This window comes from Hydra vulgaris, chromosome 15 (assembly GCF_038396675.1).
Source record: "Hydra vulgaris chromosome 15, alternate assembly HydraT2T_AEP".
Taxonomy (NCBI): Eukaryota; Metazoa; Cnidaria; class Hydrozoa; order Anthoathecata; family Hydridae; genus Hydra; species Hydra vulgaris.
The window spans coordinates 44172758-44194212 of NC_088934.1; the positions used below are offsets into that span (position 1 = coordinate 44172758).

The 21455-nt window shown below is 28.5% G+C and overlaps 1 protein-coding gene across 1 annotated transcript; it reads left to right on the forward strand.

Moving 5' to 3' along the window:
• Positions 1 to 4347: 4347 nt before the first annotated feature.
• Positions 4348 to 14802, forward strand: LOC100213533 (dynactin subunit 6). Its single transcript, XM_065818743.1, has 2 exons — positions 4348 to 4596; positions 14010 to 14802. Exons 1-2 carry the CDS (start codon positions 4470 to 4472, stop codon positions 14387 to 14389), a joined length of 507 nt encoding a protein of 168 aa, XP_065674815.1. The 5' UTR covers positions 4348 to 4469; the 3' UTR covers positions 14390 to 14802.
• The last annotated feature ends 6653 nt before the right edge of the window (positions 14803 to 21455 follow it).

Genomic DNA, 21455 nt, shown 5'->3' on the forward strand with positions numbered 1-21455 from the left:
AAAGACTCTTTAAATGAAAATACCAACTAACAAAGTGTACTTTGTACTTCTCAAGTTCTACTACCAGATGGGAAAAACAGATGAAAACACTTGAAGTCACCCTAAAAAGTCAAAGTGAAACACGCTGGTCTGCCAAAAAGGAGGCTATCCATTCACTAAATAATCAAATCACAAATGTTTGCAATGTTTTACAAGAAATTAGTAATGATTCTCTGCTAAATGCTGAAACAAGGTCCGGAGCTAGAGAGATGGTTTAAGTTGATTTTGAGTTTCTTTGCTGGCTTGACCTTTGGAACATGATACTTACATTAATTGACGGAGAGAATCGCAGCTTACAATCAAAAAATATGACAATTGATATTGCATCAAAGAAAATTGCTGGTCTGATTGCTTCTATACAAAACCTTCAAGACAGGGGCATCTATAACAGCATGAAAAAAGCTGAAATAATATCAAAAGATCTTGACATTGAAGCTAGCTTTCCAATCAAAAGAAAACGAAAAGCAAAAAGGATGTTTGATGATGAAACAAGGGAAGAAAGTTCATACATACCTCCAGAAAAAGATTTTGAAATTAATTGTAATATAGTCTTTGACAGTATAATTACACTGGAGATTTGAAACAATGGCTGAGATTTCATCAGATTTTGAGTTTCTAAATGGTAACTCTCTTGCAAGTATGTCAGTTGAAGATCTGAACAAATGTGGAGATAAACTTTGTCAAAAATATGTTCGTGACCTTAATGCTAACGAATTTCTATCTGAAATTGAAGTTTTAAGCCAGTGTCCTGATTCCAGATTTAAAAAACGCAAATCCATTGAAAATCTTGCAATTTATGCACACCTATTCTTTGACTGAGGCATACCCTTTCATTGAAATTGCTCTTAGAATCTTTCTCACACTACTCGTTACTGTGGCATCATGTGAACGTAGCTTTAGCAAACTTAAGCTTTTGAAAAATTATCGAAGATCCTCCATGGGTCAAGAACGTTCGACTAATCTTGCCATTTTGTCAATTGAAAATCCCCTGGCAAAATCTCTGTGTTACAATGAAATTATTGATAACTTTGCATCATTGAAAGCTAGAAAAATAAATTTTGTTTAAATGTGTCTAATTTTAATATTTATTAGAAAAACTAATGCCTGGTAATTTTTTCAATGACTTTCAACCACAAAGCACGATTTAAAGTTGATTTTAAATGTGCTTTAAGTAGGTTTATCAAAATTTGAATCAAATTAAACATTAAAAAAATTATTGAATTTGAGGCGGCATTTTTTCTCCTTGCCCGAAAGGATTTTTGATCTCACTACTGCCCTGGTTTTATCTCATAAAAAGGAAAAGTATTTAAGGAATCGTCCATAAATTACGCAACGCAAAATAAATTAAAAACAAAAGTAGGAAGTAATAAGCTGTTTTATGCGGTGATTTTCATTAAACTTAATAAGCTATTTTGACTTTTTATTTAAATTAATACTCTGCGAGGGAAAATTTTTGATTTTTTTTGTTTTGTTTATTTTGAAATTTGTGTTACGTAATTTAAGGACAATCCCTAAGCTAAAATTAAATTAAAAAAAAAAATTGTTTTTAATATTCTAACTGAATGTAACTTTAAAAGTAAGCTAATGTTAAAATTGAATATAAAAAGTTAAAATTTTATTAGGGCTAAATACCATAACGGTAACCATAGGGCTATATAAAGGGCTAAATACCATAACGGGAAAAGCGTGTAAAATATTTAAAACACGTTTTTTATTCAGCAGTAAAAATTTTTAGATTTTTATGAGCAGTAAAAAAAATGTAAAATATAAAATCGCACCACTAAGCACTAAGCGTCACTAAGCGGAAATAGGATTTTACTTTAGGGAAAAGGCGCCTATGATGGCATACTTAGCTTTGAAGCTTTATTATTAAGCATCCTAAAGACCAAAAACAAAAGTTTTGCTATGGATACATTCTTTGTTACATGTAGAAAATTAATAACCCTAGGAATTTTCATCAGTTTTATTTTTTTATTAGTTATTTTTATTTAAAAAAAAAAAAAGCACAAGTATGCCATCATATGCTCCTATGATGGCATAGGGGATGATGGAACTGGTTAAGATCAAGGGTAACTTGACGATTTCATTCTACCTTAGAGTCTTCCCTCAGAAATGCCAGATATTACGCGTAATCATCCTAATTAACCCTTTCGTGCTATACAGCAGCAGTGAAGAATTTTGCGCATGCGCATAAGTGATATTGCGTTTTATGTGTTTTTTGAACCAAAAATTTTTTTCTAAAACATCCTTTAAAAAAATCTTATCAAAAAATCTTATCAAAAATCTTACCAAAAATTTTTCAGAAAAATTCCTTTTTACACTAACAAATATGTTGTTTTTATGAAGAAAAAAAAAAGTTTTTCTCCACTCGTCAATATTGCAACACACCTAACTCGTCAGTATGCCATCATAAGAAGAAGTCATCGTTTTCATTTAAACAAGCAATGTCTGTCTTGTTAAAAAGATAAAATTAAAATAAGTATTCCACTAAATGCACAAACTTGGAAATAAAATGGATGAAAGTTTCATTTCTGCACAGTTAACAACAAACTCAACAGCACATCCCAAAATTGATTTTTGTTGATTATAAAAGCATTATTTGTGCATAAGGGACGTATTTTCACTAAAACTAATGTAAAGTCAGTATAGACATGTTGGTCTAATCACTTTTTTTGCATAACCACTATTTATGAAAATATGACTGGTAAGCCATCATAGGCGCCTTTCCCCTGCATTTTGTAAAAAATTACAATTCGTAAAAATTTTCATTTTAACATTTTCAACTTTTTCTTTTCGGAATTAAGGAGTTTTTTACGGAATGGAATTAAGTTATATTTTTACGGAATTAAGTTCCTAATTAAGAAAAGACTGTTTAAAATATGTTCAACTTTTCTTTTTTAAGAGGAGGAATTCAAAAATTAAAAAAAATTTAAGGATTAAAAACACTCATGTCTACAATAAATTTTTATATTGCTCATGAAAAAAATCAAACTTTTGCATTATTCATATATATTATCAAAATAATAATTTATTAAATTAATTAAAAATCAAGAAAAAACCCAAAAAAGTTTTTGCATATATTTTTTAAGTCCAGAAAGGTTAATGGATTGAATTATGTTTCTACAGAGGTAGCCAGTTTTTTGTTTGATGCAAGTTTTATGCAACAAACGTTTGTTATTTATGAAAAATTATTATGAAAAAACAAATAACATGTTCAATAAAGACAACTCTTTATTACCGTAAACTAAATTAGTCCTGAAAACAAGAAAAAATTTATATATATATATATATATATATATATATATATATATATGTATATATATATATATATATATGTATATATATATATATATATATATATATATATATATATATATATATATATATATATATATATATATATATATATATACGTGTGTGCGTGCGTGTGTGTGTGTGTGTGTGTGTGTGTGTGTGTGTGTGTGTGTGTGTGTGTGTGTGTGTGTGTGTGTGTGTGTGTGTGTGTATGTCTATATATAATAATAATAATAATAATAATAAAAAATAGAAAAAAAATCCAATGGTTCTCAGATTACTAACCAATTTTCCTTTTTCAGAAGGAATGCAACGTTAGTGCTTAATTTAGTATATATTATATGTTAATATAATATAACTAAATATTATATTTGAGGCAAGTATTATATTGAGGCAAATATTATATTTGAGGCAACCTATGATATCTCTGCTTTTTATTATTTTAAATATTTATTTTAAACTACATATAGATTTACATTACTATTGAACTGTACATTTGTATATATAGCACCGGTTATTATGCAGTTAAGTGGTGTAAAATAATTTTACAAAAAGTAAATTTTTTACTAATTTTTCCATCGTGAGTAGAGAATTTTTAAACATAAAGGATTATTTATTGGCTTCAGTATTTAAATCGACTATCTTAAAGCCTGCAGCCATAAAGGAGTACCGCTACATCGACTGAGGGTTTGGTATGGACAGCAATCTTTTTTTTTCATTATTTCAATAAAAAAAAAAGATTGTTTCATATGCCAAACCCTTAGTTGGTGTAGGGGCACCCCCTTGCAGCAGCAGGCTATAAAATAGTTGATGTATACTGCCCTATTTAGCCAAATAGGCGTACTCCATGTTTTCTCTAAAAACAAGTTATTGGTATCATTATATAATATGAAGGGTACTGCATATGTTTATTAAGCCAAAATGACGTGTTTAGTTAATTATTATCCTCAACTGTTTCAAAAAAAAGAATTCAAAATAATGAATTAATATTCATTAAGTATAATTGTTTTATTTATTAAATTATTTTATCATTTTAGGTTATCACACATTTGTTAGTTTATAACTGTTTGTGATTGTGAAATATATGATTGATGGATCATTTTTATGAGTTATAATAGAAATATTGTATTTTTACCATGAACAAATCTTTAATTAAAATTAACCCTGGTGCCCTTGTTTGTAATGAAGCTGAAATTATTGGTGATGTCTCCATTGGTGTCAAAACAATTGTTCATCCAAAAGCAAGGATAATTGCAGACAAAGGTATTTGATATTATTTACTTCTTGTAAAACTAGCTATATTGAAATCATCGTAGTTTATAGATATAAAAGCAACGTAAAAGCATTAAAAAAAGGATGCTTCAAGTTTTAGTTTATTGCTAAATTATTTTATTCTAGATCTTGTTGAGCGTTGAATATTTTAATTAAAAAAAAAAAGGATATATGTATCTATATCTATATATATATATATATATATCTATATATATCTATATATATATATATATATATATATATATATATATATATATATATATATATATATATATATATATATATATATATATACAATGTTGTAAAGTATTTTAAATACATATTTTAAATACTTTTGAAGTATTTGTATTTTGTATTTCAAATACTTTTTCAATCAAGTATTTTGTATTTGTATTTAAAATAAAATTTTGAATGTATTGTGTATTTTCAGTCTTTTTCAAAATACAAAATACTTTATAATTTTTTTTTTTTTAGTTCTTTTAGCTGATAATATATACAGCAGAGCTGATTTTAGGCTGATTTTAGCTGATTTTATTTTTTGATTTTATTGATAATATATTTATAAAATGGAGTCAGAAAAATGGACGAGGTTTATATAAACAACAGTACAGGGGAGCAATGGCTAATTGCTCAAAACTGTGGTCACGTGTCAGCCGAAGCACACAAGCATCGGATGCTGTGGAGAATTTAACTAAAGTTTCATTGAGGACACCAGGGAAGACTCGATGGAATTCAACTTATGATGCCATATGTTGACTTTTGGAGCCAAGGGTAAAAGAAAAGCTCCTCTAAATCATGGATGCATTGAAATTGCGTCGTTTTAAACTAGTGGAGTTGGAGGTATTGGAAAAATACAAGCAGTATACGAAACCTATTGCTGATGCTCTGGACAAACTGCAAACGGAAAATAATTGTTTTCTGGGATTCCTGAACTTTTGGAATGAGAACTACAAGTTCGAAAGAAACTTGTAGTTCTCATTCCAAAAGTTATCCACAGTGGAAGTTTAATTGAGGGATTGATTTCAAACATAGATCAGTGTCTCCCACATTTGTTTGCATACATAATTCATCTAGAATCTATTCAATTGCAGCTGCATCTCATCCTCATTTGAAACTGCGATGGGTTCCAGAGGAAAAGAGAAACTGGGTTAAAAATGCCTTCATAGAAGAGGCACAAAAAATCAGTTTAGCTGAAAGTTCTGCAGATGCTGATTAAGCTTCGACATTTGGAACTGATGATTTTTTTGAATTCGAATCACCAAAAACAAGCTGCATACAAACTAGTCAGTCAGCAGTCACTATCAAGTGTTTACAATATCTTGAAGATGGTTTATACACATATTCATTAGCATGTTTGGAACAATATCCAGTTTTTAAAAAACTTTTCAGAGATGTTAATGCAACTGTTCCATTGTCTGCTCCAGTTGAAGGCCTATTTTCTAAAGGAGCCTTAATTGCTGTGCCACGCCAAAATCGGTTATCAGATAAACATTTTGAACAATTGTTGTTGCTGAAAGCCAACAAACATTTAGATTAGATTTTATTTTCATTTTAAACTTTAGTTGCAAACTGAAATTTTGGTTGCATGTATTGGCCTCTAAAGGCTCATAATAAGTTGTTTTACCATGGCTTAACACATTTGTTGTTGAAATATAAATAAAAGTGTTTCTGGTATCTAAAAGTAATTTTTTTAAAGCGCATCCTTTTTTTTCTATAGGTAACTGTAGGTAACTTTGTTTTTAACTGTAGGTATAAACTTTGTTTTAAAACTGATTATCAAAAATTGTAAAACATGTTTTCAGCTGCATTTATGCATGCTTGAAACTGCTTAACTTCTAACCTATAAACATATGGTAGCGGTTTTGTAAAAACTGTGGTAGCAGTGTACCTTGGAGGTTGCTTATGTTGTGTACCTTGGTGGTACCATTAAGGTACAAACTTGCATGATTTTGTAAATACTGTTATAACTAATATTTGTTATGAAAGTATTTTTTTATTGTTATAGTTTATTATGATATTTTTTTTGTTTATTAAGAATTTCTTGAGTATAATATGATGTGTGTATTTCTTTGTTAAATTATAATTATTTTTTTTTAATTGTTATTTTCTCTTTGATAATTTTCTTGAATTATCGAAGAGTTTATAAAACTGTGCATGAGTTGGGCAAAATAGACATGGTCAATTAGTTGCCATATCCCTCTATTACAGGAGGTTCACCATGACAGCTGGAAAAACTCATTTGGCATTAACTTTGATTACCTGAATGTAGTGTAGGTAGATGCTAAATCAAAGTGAAATACTTATTATTACTAAACTTTAATATAGATATTTGTTATTACTCTTTTCTTAATCAACATTATTTCTTTTGTAAGTTTTTAATACTTTTAAGTATAAGTTAGTTTAAGTTTATGATAATATATAATTTCAACATAAGTATTAATTAATATAAAGTATAGTTATTAATATTAAATATAGTAATATAATTAATTAATATTAAATATAGTTTATATAAATCTAACTAGATAGATTAATATTATTTCTGATGTGAAGTCCAATTATCCTAAAAGTAAACATATCAAATTTCTACCATGTTGAGTACTTAATCTGTTAAAATAATAATACCTCCAAGGTACAAAATACATACCTCCAAGGTACACCACCGGTGCTGTACCTTAGCTGTAATATAAACTGTTTTTTAAAGTTAAAAAAGGGATGAAAAAATATGTCTGGATGTTTAATAAAAAATCCTAAAGTAACTAATATCATAAAGTTAATAAAAATATATTATTACAGAACATATTGTAAGTTTTTTTTTTAATATTTGTAAAAGTTTGAAAATACCTCCGAGGTACACTAATCTCCCCTATATATATGTGCATATATATATATATATATATATATATATATATATATATATATATATATATATATATATATATATATACTTTGCCCAAGATAATAAATATACAATGGCCCAAGATATTAAATGTACAATGGGTAAAATAAAGTGGATTAAAAAAATGCACATAACCCTCCCGCCCCCCCCCCTCCCTAATAAAAAATAATAATTTAAAGTATTATAAATTTAACTCACCTCTCCATTTAAACATCAATGGAGACTTCAAGAACCTGTCAGAAAGGGTCGTTCTCTGAAGAGATCTGAAAGGAGGGGTGACATCTGTTTTTTGCCCAGTTAGGCCAAGAACTTTTTTTTTTTTACCAACTAATGATTTTATGATGAGGTTCACACTATTCTGCAGCAGTAGCAATGGTGAATATTGTTGCTTAAGAATAATAACATTAAGTGAATGGGAACCATGCTTCACAAATAATTCACTAGCAATGTTCCATTGTGGCTTATTTAAATATCAGGCAAAGTGCATTATATGCAACACGTAGACGATAGAATGAGTCTTTTTGAAGGAGTCCTAACTGATATCCATAAATTGGACTGCAAAAGGCATTAAATAACATGATCTTTGTTTGTACTAGTGCTGTGTTGAACTTTCTAGTGATGAGGTTAGCTTTAGCATCAATGAAATGTTTTTTTTTTTAAATATTTTTGTTATCTTGCATATCATTTGAGATCAAATGACCTAGGTATTTATATTTTGTAATGTATGTGAGAACCATGTTAGATGGGCTCATAACTTTAAAGAAACATGATTTAAGGCTTAATATTGTTTTAAGCTATATCATGTTTCACAGCATACTCAGAGCATAAGTCAAGTAAGATCTGGAGACCTTTGGCTAACAGTGCACACAAGACAATATTATGTTTGGACAGGAATTGCATGTGGTTATTGAGTGCTATCGCTGACCATGCAATTGATTTTTTTTGTTGTTGACAATTTGACCATGGTTGTTTAGATGTTTTGATAATTTAAACATTTTCAGATATGCGCTGAAAAAAGAAATGCTAAGCAAAACATAAACTCGGAAAAAAATAAAAATCTAAAGAATAAAGAAAATAGTTCTTTAAGAAAAAGAAAATGTATAAGCTTTAAAATCAAACTCGAAAAACTCAAACTCAAAGCAAAAATTACTTTTTGTTACATTTTTTACTTTAAAACTTATCTTTTGAAACATTTTATTAAAGTTACGCAAAATGCTTTTACAAATTACTTCTAATGTTTGATAAATTGTTTAATAAATGAACAAATTTTATTTATATTATTGAAAAGTAAAATTAAATTATTGAAAAAATTATAAATAGTACTTTTAAATTGCATAAACATTTTTTTCAAAAAAGTGCAAAAAAAACTCTTTAAAAAAATAATTTCGTCTTTTTAAAGTAATAATTTTTAATCATTTCACGATCTGATTAGTCAATCAAGTTTAAAAATAAAAAACTTTTAAACAATTCTTTGTAAAAGTAGAAACAAAATAAAAATAAAGCAAATAAATCATTCCATTGCAATAGGTGATTTAATTTAAATTATTCATTATTTAAGTAACTTGAAAAATATTCTTTTAAAAGATTTTTAGGAAGATATGGAAAATTAGTTTCAAATGTTTAAATTTATCATAAAAAATACATGTTTACTAAAAAAAAAAAATTAAATACAGCATTTATTTTGCACAAAATGCGTTTATTTTCCACGATCATTATAATAATTTTTTATTTATTTATAGCCTTCGCGTAAAATAAAAATTTTATTTATAGCATAAAATGAAAACTTTAGAAATGATTAAAAGTTTATTATAACAAAGATTTTTTAATCGTATTTTAATTAATAATTAATTCTTAAAACATCAAAACAGCCATGGTCAAATTGTTAAGAAAAAAGTTTACAAGCGTAGCCAGTTACAGCGTGCAATCGCATGCCATTCCTGTCTAAGCCTGCAATATCATCAGCATAAAGATGGTTAATGAGAGAAAAATCCAAGCAGTAGCCTATGGTAGATTTATTAAGTAGAACACTAAGATCATAAATATATATATTAGATAGCAAAGGAGACAGTATACCTCTATGTCTCACTACTTTAGTGGTGGTAAGTGTTTTGGATAATATGCCATTCTATAAGATCTGAGCTGTTTGACCAGCATACCAGACAATGAGTAAGCATAAAGTTACACCAGAGATAATTTTAAAAAGTTTCATAAATAGTGTGTCAAAGTGTACTCTATCAAAGGCCTTACTAATGTCAATAAAGGCTACATGCATATTTGAGTCTTGTGACAGGTAAAAATTTGAAATATATTTTTTTTAAATAAGAACAGGCATAAAAGTGCTATGGTTTTTCTTAAATCCGAATTGATCGGGATCCCAATAATTAACACACAAGACAAAAATATGCTCCAGAATCTTGGAGGAAATTGTAATCAAAGCAATAGGGCAATAATTAGCAGATTTGGAGATGTCACTATTCTTGCACCAATAGCCATGTGTTCATGGCAAAGCATGGAGGAAAAACACAATGATAATATATTAAAGTAATTCAGGCTAACATAAAGATAATGTTCCATCTGAAGTCCAAAATTTTCAGCTGCTTTTCCAAATGATTTATGATAGATTGGACTTGACTATTGGGAGTGACAAGATGGGCATCCTTTGATAAATTATCAAGACCTAAGGCAGAGTCAATAAAAGGTAAAGAGCTACATTTATTGCTGCGAATACATGTCACGGTAGACCAGAAACTTTTGTTCTTATTTGCTAAACTCTTTGTCAGCTTTTCTGTTTTTGTAGTATCTTCTTTTTTACAGCAATGAATAGCATATATATATGAAGCTCTTGCATTTTAAATAAGATTGAAAGTTGGGTTGTTATAGTTACGTCATTGACAGAATGCATCTCTAGCAGCCTTATGAGCATCTTTTACATAATCCGTCCAACCTGGTATAGGCGGTTTTTTATTTGAAAGTTGTTTTAGAATGGTTAAGACACTGAGATGAAGATTGAGTAAGACATTCATAGAACATGTAGTTAATGTGCTTATGCGCATTACAATGAACATCACTATAGTTAATTACCTCGAACTGATTCATGTTAATTAAAGACACCAAGTTAAACACAGTAGAAGTATACTCCTTTATCATAAGTTATTAACATAGCATTGAGAACTTTGGAAGACAAGATAGTGATCGATCCAAGAAAAGGTGCCCCTTGTTCACTAACAAAAGTAAAGGAATCATGTGGTAGACAGTTATCAGCTGTGACAAGATGTTCATTAGTACAGAAATCAACTAGGAGATTACTGGATGGAGATCGGAATTGTGGTTCACAATTAAAGTCACCAAATAATAACAAACACACCAAATAATAACAAATTTACCATTTAAATCTGAAATAATAGCTGAAAGACTACTAAGACATTTAAGATACTTATCATATTCTCTTACTATACACTTATTACATTCTCATACGAATCACAAGGCATGTAGACACTGATAATTATGAACTGAAACTTATTATAAACTGAAAATTATTAACAAGTTGGATAGCAATAAACTATGTATTATCAGTTGTAATTACTCAAGATATATATATATATATATATATATATATATATATATATATATATATATATATATATATATATATATCAGGGACTATTCTAGGAAAAAAGTTTGTGCAGCGGTAAACCCCCTCCCCGTCCCGCAGAAATTTAGCGAAAATATTGCCAAACATCAGGATTTTTTTGCAAAAAAAAAAGTCTTAAACATGCAATGTCCCACTCTACATGCTTTTTATAGCCTAATGTTGTCCTGACATTTTAATGTCTGTTACAAAAAAATTAAAATAGTAATACTCTTGTTGTTAAATGTTTTTCTCGTGTCATTATTTTTGTCTTTTCAGATTTTAAAAACACTAACTATTGTCAAGCAAATATTTGAGGGGTAATTTGGCCAAAATTTTACCCAGACCTCTATGAGCTACTAAGGTAAGTGCATTTTAAAGCTCGAAGCATTTACCATAAGGTAAGTGGGGTAAATAGGCCATTTTAAAAATTGGAATAATATGGGCACTTTTTTTTTTTTTTTAATCAGTTACAATCAAAATTTGCACGCACAAACTATAGTGACTACCTCATAGAACAAATGAAGGCCATTGCTGCTGGTATTCTGGTTAAAAGGGCATCTGAGACCTACAAAGTTTCCAGATCAACTCATAAAAATTATCTGTATGGTAAAAACAAAAATATGTGGAAATCTTTGTGAACTGCTATTCCTGCTGATGAAGAGCTTGTCATTAATTAAAATTGAGCAATGACAAAGCACTTTATCAACAGAATGAAGAGCTTTGGGATCTGTTTTTGTTAAGACACTCTATGAAAATTAAAAATCTTTGAAAATATTTCTCTGGGTAAGATTAAGTTTACAGATTTTTGAAATGGTACCGCAATTTTAAGAAGTGGTGCAGTTGCAAGTGAATAACAGCTTGTTATTTTTTCAACAATCTGCACAACCTGATCAAGGACATTGAACTTCTAATGTAATGAACTATGATAAGACTAATCTAAACAAAAACCCTCCAAGAAAATGAATTATAGAACACAATGCATCCAGATACCATTATAAAGATTGAAATGCTTCTGCAATTATGAATCTTTATTTTTTATTGTATTTGTAATTGTATTTAAAAAACCGAGAGAAGAATAGATGGTTTTAAAAATTGTTCTTAACATATTTTATCTGTTGTATTAAATTTTTGTAGATTAAAGCATATTCTTTCCACATTAGGAGACAGGGTCACATAAAATACACAAAAAAAAAAGCGTTCAGGAAACAATATGTTTTTGTTCTTGTTTTTTGCTCTGAGGTGAAGTGTATTTATCATAGTTTCTTTAGAAAGTTTATAATATGGATTAGAATATGAATATAAAAGAATATATAGTTTAAGAAGTATTATATTTTCAAATATGATATACTTAACTGGGTTGAATTCGTATAAAAAGTTGACGAAGATGCTCTTCTTAAATTCATGTGAAAATTCTCTTCTTAAATTCATGCATCCTCATTTACCTTACACTTTTAAACTCTGACCTAGTAGACATGATTGCCATTGGGTTCCTAAGCCTTGTATCCTAAATATGATAAAAACACCATTATCTTCAAGAATGCAGATGATTTGCTTAAGTCTTTATATTTGCTTAATGTAGTATACAAATTTTCTTTTATAAGCAATTTATGAATTAAGCAGACATAAATAGTCTTTGGTTTCTTATCAACTGGTTTCTTATTAAAAACTTGTATATTTTTAGACTTGAATATTTTATCATCATGAATTTTTTATTTTAGCTATTATGAATCGATTTTTTTTTAAATTATGGAAATTTTCAAAATATGTAATTTTTAACATCAAAATGTATTTTTTCATTTATTTATTTTTTCATTTGTTTGATTGTCAAAAAATCTCCCATCTCAATTTTCAACCTCACTCTCAAATTTGCACCAAAACTTTAAAATATTTAGTTTGATAAAAAGAATTTTTTCAAAAAAAGCCTCTGTTCTGTCTACTACATTTTCTAAGATAGATAAGGTCAATTCCCCATTTGATTTTATTTTATAAAATAGTCAACATTTTGAAACTGGTTCTAACTTTTAGATCACTTGAATGATCACATGTAACCCATAAAACTATCTCTAAAATCCATTTGATATTAGTGTTAAAATTTTGCAAAGCGATCTGTGTGATGTGGGCAACCATTTCTACAATCTACAAAGTAAAGAATATCTGAGACAGTGGGTTACATGCCTGGCCCATTTTCTTATCAAATACTTTTATCATTTTCTTGACAAAAGGCACTCTTCAATAATCCATTAATTTTACAATGCAACAAATAAATTTATGACACCTTGCTTGATATAATGCTCCTAATCAATCATCGAAATTTATAATAACATTTATAATTTATAGTTATAATTTATAATAAATAACTTAAATATATCAGGTGTAAAAAATTTTAAAAAAGGGTAATGAATACCTTCTCCCTCAAATACACTACTACCTATAACATAATTGTTTTTATTAACAATATCCTTGAATTGATTTATAAAATAGGGTTTACACGCTTAACCAAGCCCAAAATAGGCATCAAAAACGGAGGGGGTGTAACTTTAATGTAGTTTTACCAATAAATTAATTTTCTTTTAGCAACATTTTTTACCCACAATTTTACCAAATTAGAATTTTGCAAATCTTGAGAAGGGGGTGGTGGTTTCAAACACACACCGTCCTTGACCAAAAGATGCAACATCCTGAATGCATTACATGTGCTTGATGATTAGCTATTATCTCAGAGCAATTATTATTTGACATTGCTTTTATTTATTAATAATTTAAAATAAACAGATTGTTTCTTTTTTATTCATGGTTTTTTCAAAATAAACAGATTTCTTATTCATATTTATTTGAATAAAAAATGAATAAAAAGATTACTTTACTTTTTCGTTATAGGTAGTATCATCATTGGCGATGGTAATTTGATAGAAGAGCAGGCTACTATTATTAATTGTCATCCTGGTCGCACATTAGTAATTGGTCACTGTAATGTTTTTGAAATAGGCACGCATATTGAAGCTATTGCAATTGGTAGCAACAATGTTTTTGAAGCTAAAACATTTATTGGACCGAATATTGAAGTAACAGATGGATGTGTTGTAGGTGCTATGTGCCGATTGACTGGAAAAGAAAAACTTAATGAGAATACAGTGATATATGGAGAAAAATGTTCGAGAAGAATTGCTTTAGAGAAACCTGCTCAACAAATACTTCAATTAGACTTTTTAGCAAAAATCCTTCCGAATTATCACCACATGAAAGGAAAGAGTAAATAAAATCTATAAGATTTTCTTCGAAAACTTGTCTTGTTAACAATATGCGACACATTAAAATTACGGCATATTTTGTTTGTAGATAGCTATATGCGACACATCACAACCAACGGCAAATTTTGTTTTAAGATTACTTTGCTAGTTCATTATAACCGAGTTACGTCACAAATTTTTGAACGTAGATTAGTATATTGTTACATCAGATTCGTATTTATCGAGATAAAATATGATTTACTATGTCAATACTCTTATCACGTTTTGATTTTTATAAACATAAGTTATCGCTTTCAGGATTTAGCTACAGAAACATAAAAAATAATACTGAAAGAAAACATATACATTTATTTATTTAATGTTGTTTAATTTAATATTGTAATTTAGTGAATACTGTGATTTCAAATTTAGTGAATGTACAATTTTGTTTTTAGTAAGTAATGTTGAGTCTGCTCCATTTAGTTTCCAAAGAGCAACATCTTGAAATATTCAACACGAATTACTGACATCCAATCAAAAAAGTTTAAGAAAACCATTCAAAAAAGTTTAAGTAAACCTTAAATTTTGATTTTTAAAAACATTAGCTTTTATATTCGTAAGCATTAAGCTGAAGAGAGAAATTATTATTGAAGAAAACTGTTAATAAATTTTCGACAATTTTATATGGAAACTGATAGTCTAAAGAATAAAATAAGTTAAAAGGTTTTGAATTGGACAAAAAGATAGCGGACTTAGTACCCAAAATTAATTTACTTTACACAGAAAAAAAAAAAGTAAAACATGTTGTGAATACTTACTATTAATATCAATTGTGAATACTTAATATACTACCAAAAAAAAAGAGAAAATTGCATTAGAAGTGACCTACTCAGAAAAATAAACGTTCTATCTCGATGCTATACATTTAACAAGTTATTTAAAGTTGCTGGAACGAAAACATTCCGGTGAGCTGATAATTTATAGAAAATCAGTTTACTGTGTGTGTTTATAGAAAATCAAAGCAATTTTATTCCAAAGATAAAATGCTCAATAAGTTATACAATATTGATTAAACTTTGTTTGACAAAAGGGGTCGTTAATCAGCTATTGTTTCGCAATCTATATTAATTTTTTTCTTTAAAGGTTTTTATATTTTTATAGCAAAAAAAAAAAAAGTTCAAAAGTAAATATTCCTGAGTCATGAATTGATGTCTATTAATTATAAGAAGAAAGTAAAAAAAATTTTTTCAATTTTGAATAGATCTTAAGGTTCCTCTTAGGATTCTTGACGGGTCCTAATATTTTTGAATTTTTTTTTTTAAACCAAATTTGGACTCAAAAAGAGCAGAAAAGATGCTTATTTTATAAATAATAATTTTAACTGAAAAAAATATACCTAAAACCCCCGTTTTGTTGAAGATGGGGGTTTTAGATATATTAGGGTTAAGTAAAATTAAAAAATGTCCTTAATTTGAACATGTTCAAATTAACATTAGATCAACAAAGCTAGAACTTTTACAAAATGTTCTAGTTTAAACCCAAACTCCTTCGATCTATAAAATATTGTTTAAACTAATAATTTTTTATAAAAAAACAACAACTCCATTTTATATTATTTTTTTAGTTTTAAATAAAAGCAAATATTTTTTTCAAAATCAGCATATTATTCTTTTTTCGAGTACCAGGTTGATATAGTTTAGAAGAAAAAATATTTCAACAATATAGGACCCGTCAAGAATTTAGAGCCCAAAAAGGAACCTCAAGAACTCAAATTTATAAATTAAAAATTAAAGTAAGGTTCTTTTTTCACTAACTGACATCTATTCACAGCTCAGACAAATCAAATTTCGAAAACTTTTAAAATCGCTCCACTCTAGTGCATATATTTTTTAAAATATTTAATAATGGGTTATTGATACAACAAAAGTAAAACATGGTATTATAAATGTTAAGTTCATAAACGTTTTAAACAATCATATCTTTAAAAAAAAGGTTACGTATTTGAAAAATATATTACGCGCGTTGCATTTTTCATGTTTCTGGTAGAGACGTCATTTTTTTAACTTATGTTTACCTGTTCTTCCCCAGACGATATTAGAATAGTTAATATAGCTATAAATAAATGAAGAGTATAGTTGTTTTAAATTATTCTTGTTTATATAATTTTTAACCTTATATAAAATTTCAATGTTTTTTGCAACTTTGGTTAATATATAATCAGTATGAGTTTTCCATTACAGATTTTTATCAAGATAAACCAGATATATATAAGGCATATCAAGGAACTTAATAATGGAATCTTCTTTAATTTTTACTCAATCAATAAAATTTTTAGGCAAAAAACGTTTTTTTTGTTGAGAAACGGATACAAATCCATTTTGTTTTATCAATATTTAAGGTTAATTTATTGCCATATGAACCAGATGGAAATTGGTTTAAGTTCCTTGTCATATTTAAAAATTTTTTGTTTATCTCTTTGTCTGATAAAAATAAATTGCTATTGTCAGCAAATATGATGTCATAAGATCATAAGCTTTATTTTAATCATTAATATACCCTAAATAAAGGATAGAACTACTTTACTTGCTTACTTTTGGCCTTGTTAACAACTCTAAGCGAATTAGTAAAACTAAAATTTATGACTATGATGTTAAATGAAATGAAATAAATTAAAATTTATTTTATTGTGTTTTAAAAAATATTTCTCAAAATTTTTTTTGTTTATACAAAGTTTAAGACTTTTGTAAAGTCTATTTATGAACTTCTTGGGCGTTTTGCTCTGTCAGTTTGCATTAAAATGTTTTGAATAAAACTAAAAAATATCCTTAATTTGAACACGTTCAAATTAACATTAGATCAACAAAGCTAAAACTTTTACAAAAGTTTCAACTCAAACCCAAACTCCTTCGATCTATAAAACATTTTTTAAACTACTAACTTACGGACGGCGATTTCTTAAAAAGCACCTTGACTACGCTGAGAAGAGCATCGGTTAAACTTTTTTAAAAGGCGTTATAAACGTTGTATCATGCCACAGCCTGTTCCTTTCCCTTTTACATTTCCTAAAAATTACGTCTCGCTAGTTAGTCTCGCTTAGTCTAATTTACGACTTGCCCATTCAAGTTTTGTCAACAGACTCAAAGCTATCAATAAATAATGTTTTGGACAAAACTCTGCATTGTCGGATTGAAAGTTTACATACTAGTCTTTGTACTTCCAAAGTACAATGTAATACTAAAAACTAAAAACTAAATAAACTCAATACTAAAAACAAGAAGTGGTAGACTGATAATAAGTCATGGAGGTTTACAAGGTTGTCAAAACCCATTCCATTAGGGGTCGTCCATAAAGTACGTACGCTCATAGGGGGGAGGGGGGAGAACTTCAAAAAGCGTACGAAAGCGTATGGGAGGGGGGGGGGGAGGGTTCAATTTAAAAGTACGTACTTCGATTTTCTAATTTATCACAATTAACCAGCTAATCAATAGAAAAGTTACATTCTGACTAAAGATTCTAGTTTGCCAACATAAAAAGATGTATGGTATATGGAGTAAAGGGTATAGTTTTCCTCTATGCACACATATGTATGGGCGCCCTCAGAATTTTTTGATGTTCCAGATAGGACACTTTCACACATCGTGCAAACTCATAACTTAAGTTTGTTTATACCTATGCCAAATGAGGAGGTCTTGCAAAATATCGGGATGGCGGAGGCCTGTGAACAAAAAGCCTTAAAACGCTTACCCTCCCGACCCCAAAAATGAGAGGGGTGTAAATTTTGCATGGTCATAACTTTTTTGTAATTTACAATACTTTTCTAGAAAAATTAAAATCTATCGATAAATTTAAATTTAGTTTTAGATGTTAAAGTTAAAAATTTTGCTACATATTTCCCTCACGTTTGGGCAGGGAAGGGGGGAGGCAAACGCTTTAGGGCTTTTTGTTCCCAGGCCTCCGCCATCCAAAAAATTTTGCAAGGCCACCTCATTTGGCATATTATCAAACTTAAGTTTGCACGATGTGTGAAAGTGTTCTATCTGGAACATCAAAAAATCGTGAGGGGGCCCATGCACACATGCCACCCCTTATATACTGGCCCTGAGTAAGACCTGAGGGCCGTGGTTGATGGGACGGAGTCACCCCAAAAAAAACGTGTCAATGGCGTCTCAAAATCTTCCAAATTTGACCGCTAGGTTTTGCTAAAATAAAAAGCTTCTTAAATTAGCAAAAGGGCACTAAATTTGCTGGGTTTGGTAATATTGAAAACAAAGGGTAAAACCCAGTGGTTTTACCCTCACGTAAGACCCGTTTTTTACTTACTAAAGAGGGGTGCCTGAAAAAAACGTCCACCTTAAGTATAGTTTATTTACAATTGATTCGTTATTAAAACAAAAAAAAAGGTTTACATGGATAACACCGAGAACCGAACCTGGATCTCCGTCGACTATTACCGCCGCATTAACATCCCACCCAAATACACACATACTCACTTTGTATTTTAAATTAATTTAAATTATTATTTGCATTTATACTTAAAGACGTTTTTTAAAATGCGCAAACAAAGAGCTTTGGGGTCTTATATAGTATCTAAGGTACCCTCCATTTTTTTTTAAAATAAACTTTTTTATTGAGAAAACAAAATAAAGGAGGGATGGGGGGGGGGGATCTATAAGGGGGGGTGGTATTTGAGAAACGTACGTACTTTTAAGGGGGGGTGGGGACATAAAAGTACGCATGGCAACAGGGAGGAGGGGGGGGGTCAAATTTCAAAATTTTTGGCGTACGTACTTTATGGACGACCCCTTAGCAGTTAAAGCATTAGCAGTTTTGAGCAAATTGTAACATTCAAGCTCATGGATTTTGTAAGTTTTGTTTTTTAACTTTTTTGTCTCTATCATCAGTTTAATTATCATCTTTATGATCATCAGTTTAAATATTAGGCAAACTCCTTTTATAAAAGCTAAATTTGTAAAAAACTTTCTGGTTTGATTGTTGAGGAAGTGTAGTAGTATTAAAAAGTTCTTGGTCAGATGATATTCTTCATTATGTTTATGTTCTGCTTTTATTATGAAAAAGTAGGGTTTTATGTTTTAGATTTGTTTAGAGAGCACCTAAGGAAGAACCAACTTACTCACTTAGTTCTTCTTCAGGTGCTATTCTAAAACTTATGTCATTGTTATACTTTTTCATATCATCTGTGAGAAACTCATTCTTCACATCATATTTACAAAAAACGAAAACAAATTGTTTAAATATTAGATCCAAATAAGTTGCCAAACTTAAGATTATTTGCAGCTGAAATTCATCATAACGATGATAAAAACAATTTTATTTTTTTATCTAACTATTTTAAAATAGTTATTTTTTTTAAAATCTAAAAAGTTGCTATCGGCAGTGGATAAAGTATATCAAGAATGTAACTTTAGACACACACACACACACACACACACACACACACACACACACACACACACACACACTACAATAAACGTTTCCAATCGAAGAAAAATAATTTAGATTTAATGTTTTAACAGCCCATCAATGACTAACGAGTTCAGAAAATCATCAAAAACAAAGCGAAAACTTGACATCAAGTATATAAAAAATAAAAATGAAATTAACCTAACTATACTAAGAACACAAAAATTTATTTGAAAAAATTTAAAAAAAAAAAATCTACTATTCAAAACAACTCTTTGTTAAATTACCTAAAGCGTGAAGACACCGTAGATCAATATATATCCGATACAATCCTCGGACAGTTCTAATAAGATAAGTGTCTAATCGAAAGAATGATAAGTGAACGAAAAGCTGGAAAGTATGTCATTTTTGTATACGACAAGGTGGTGGTTAAAGAATTTAATTGGAACAGTAAACAAGTATAAATAATTTTTTTTTTTTTCTTAATTTTTTTCATTCTTATTTTTCTTTTTCTTTTGCAATGTAGGAAAATCAAATTTATAAGTTTTTCGATGAAAATGACATTTTGAATGATAAAGACACTTATTTGAGCTATTTTAAACAAAATGCGCTAAAATGTAAATACTACACAATCACCACGTCCTCCCAATTATTTTATCAAAATAAAAAATGTTTTTCAATTCTAACCATAAATATCCAAAATATAAACAAAAATTGTAAAAGTTTGAAACTTTTATAAACTAAATCACAACTTTAAAATAATTTGTTTGAAACTTGTATAATATTGATAGAAACTTGTGTAAAATTGACAAAAAAAAATTCACAATTCATATTACTAGATCACGTATCTATGCATGCACCACGAAAATCCCATGCTGGTGGAGGCGTGAGTATTTTTAATGATGTAATTTTTAATAAAGACCTTTGTGTTAGATTTTAAGTCATGCATAGAAATAATAAACTAAAAACTTAAAAACGTTATCGCAAATGCTTCATATTATTATAATGATATAAATATTGTTCATGTACCCGCTGAAAAATTGAAAACTTTATCACGCACAATTCTCATCAAAGTTAATTAAAATAGGAAAGCATGTTTACTTAATTGGTGACCTCATCAATCTTTGTCTCACTCGTTGTGTTAGATAAAATGGATATGATTTGCATCTTAGATAAGTGACAGAGGCACTGCTTTCATGGTAGAATGATGATATAGTGTTAATAATATAAAGCGGCAATATTTTATTGTCAAAGGTAATTAATAATTTTAATTTTATATATAATTTTAAGCTTTTTTGACAGCTTTGCGGAAATTTTTTTGTACCATTCGATATCGATTACAAGTGAGCGTCAGCAAACCTTTTTCGAAACCCATCTTACGCCTTTTTTTAAAAACTTAAAGCGATTAAATTGTTTTAAAAAATTATGACATATGCATTAGGTGCCGTATTTATTTTCGAGGTTATAAAAATTACTACATTTTTAATTTCTAATAATAATAGTATCATTCGTATATAAAATATTATTGTAGATTTTACAAATTAAATTTTTTTTTTTTAAATGTTTACTTTAATTTAAAAGTGGGATTCATAACTCGCAATTAAAAATGAATTAAGTCATGTTCACCTTAAAAAAATGTATTTACTTTCACTTTAATTTGCATGAGATCAGCAAA

Coding starts and splice junctions, on each gene's coding strand:
- LOC100213533 (XM_065818743.1), top strand. CDS start 4,470: ATGAACAAATCTTTAATTAAAATTAACCCTGGTGCCCTTGTTTGTAAT. Junction 4,597..14,009: donor AAGGATAATTGCAGACAAAG/GTATTTGATATT, acceptor TTTTCGTTATAG/GTAGTATCATCATTGGCGAT.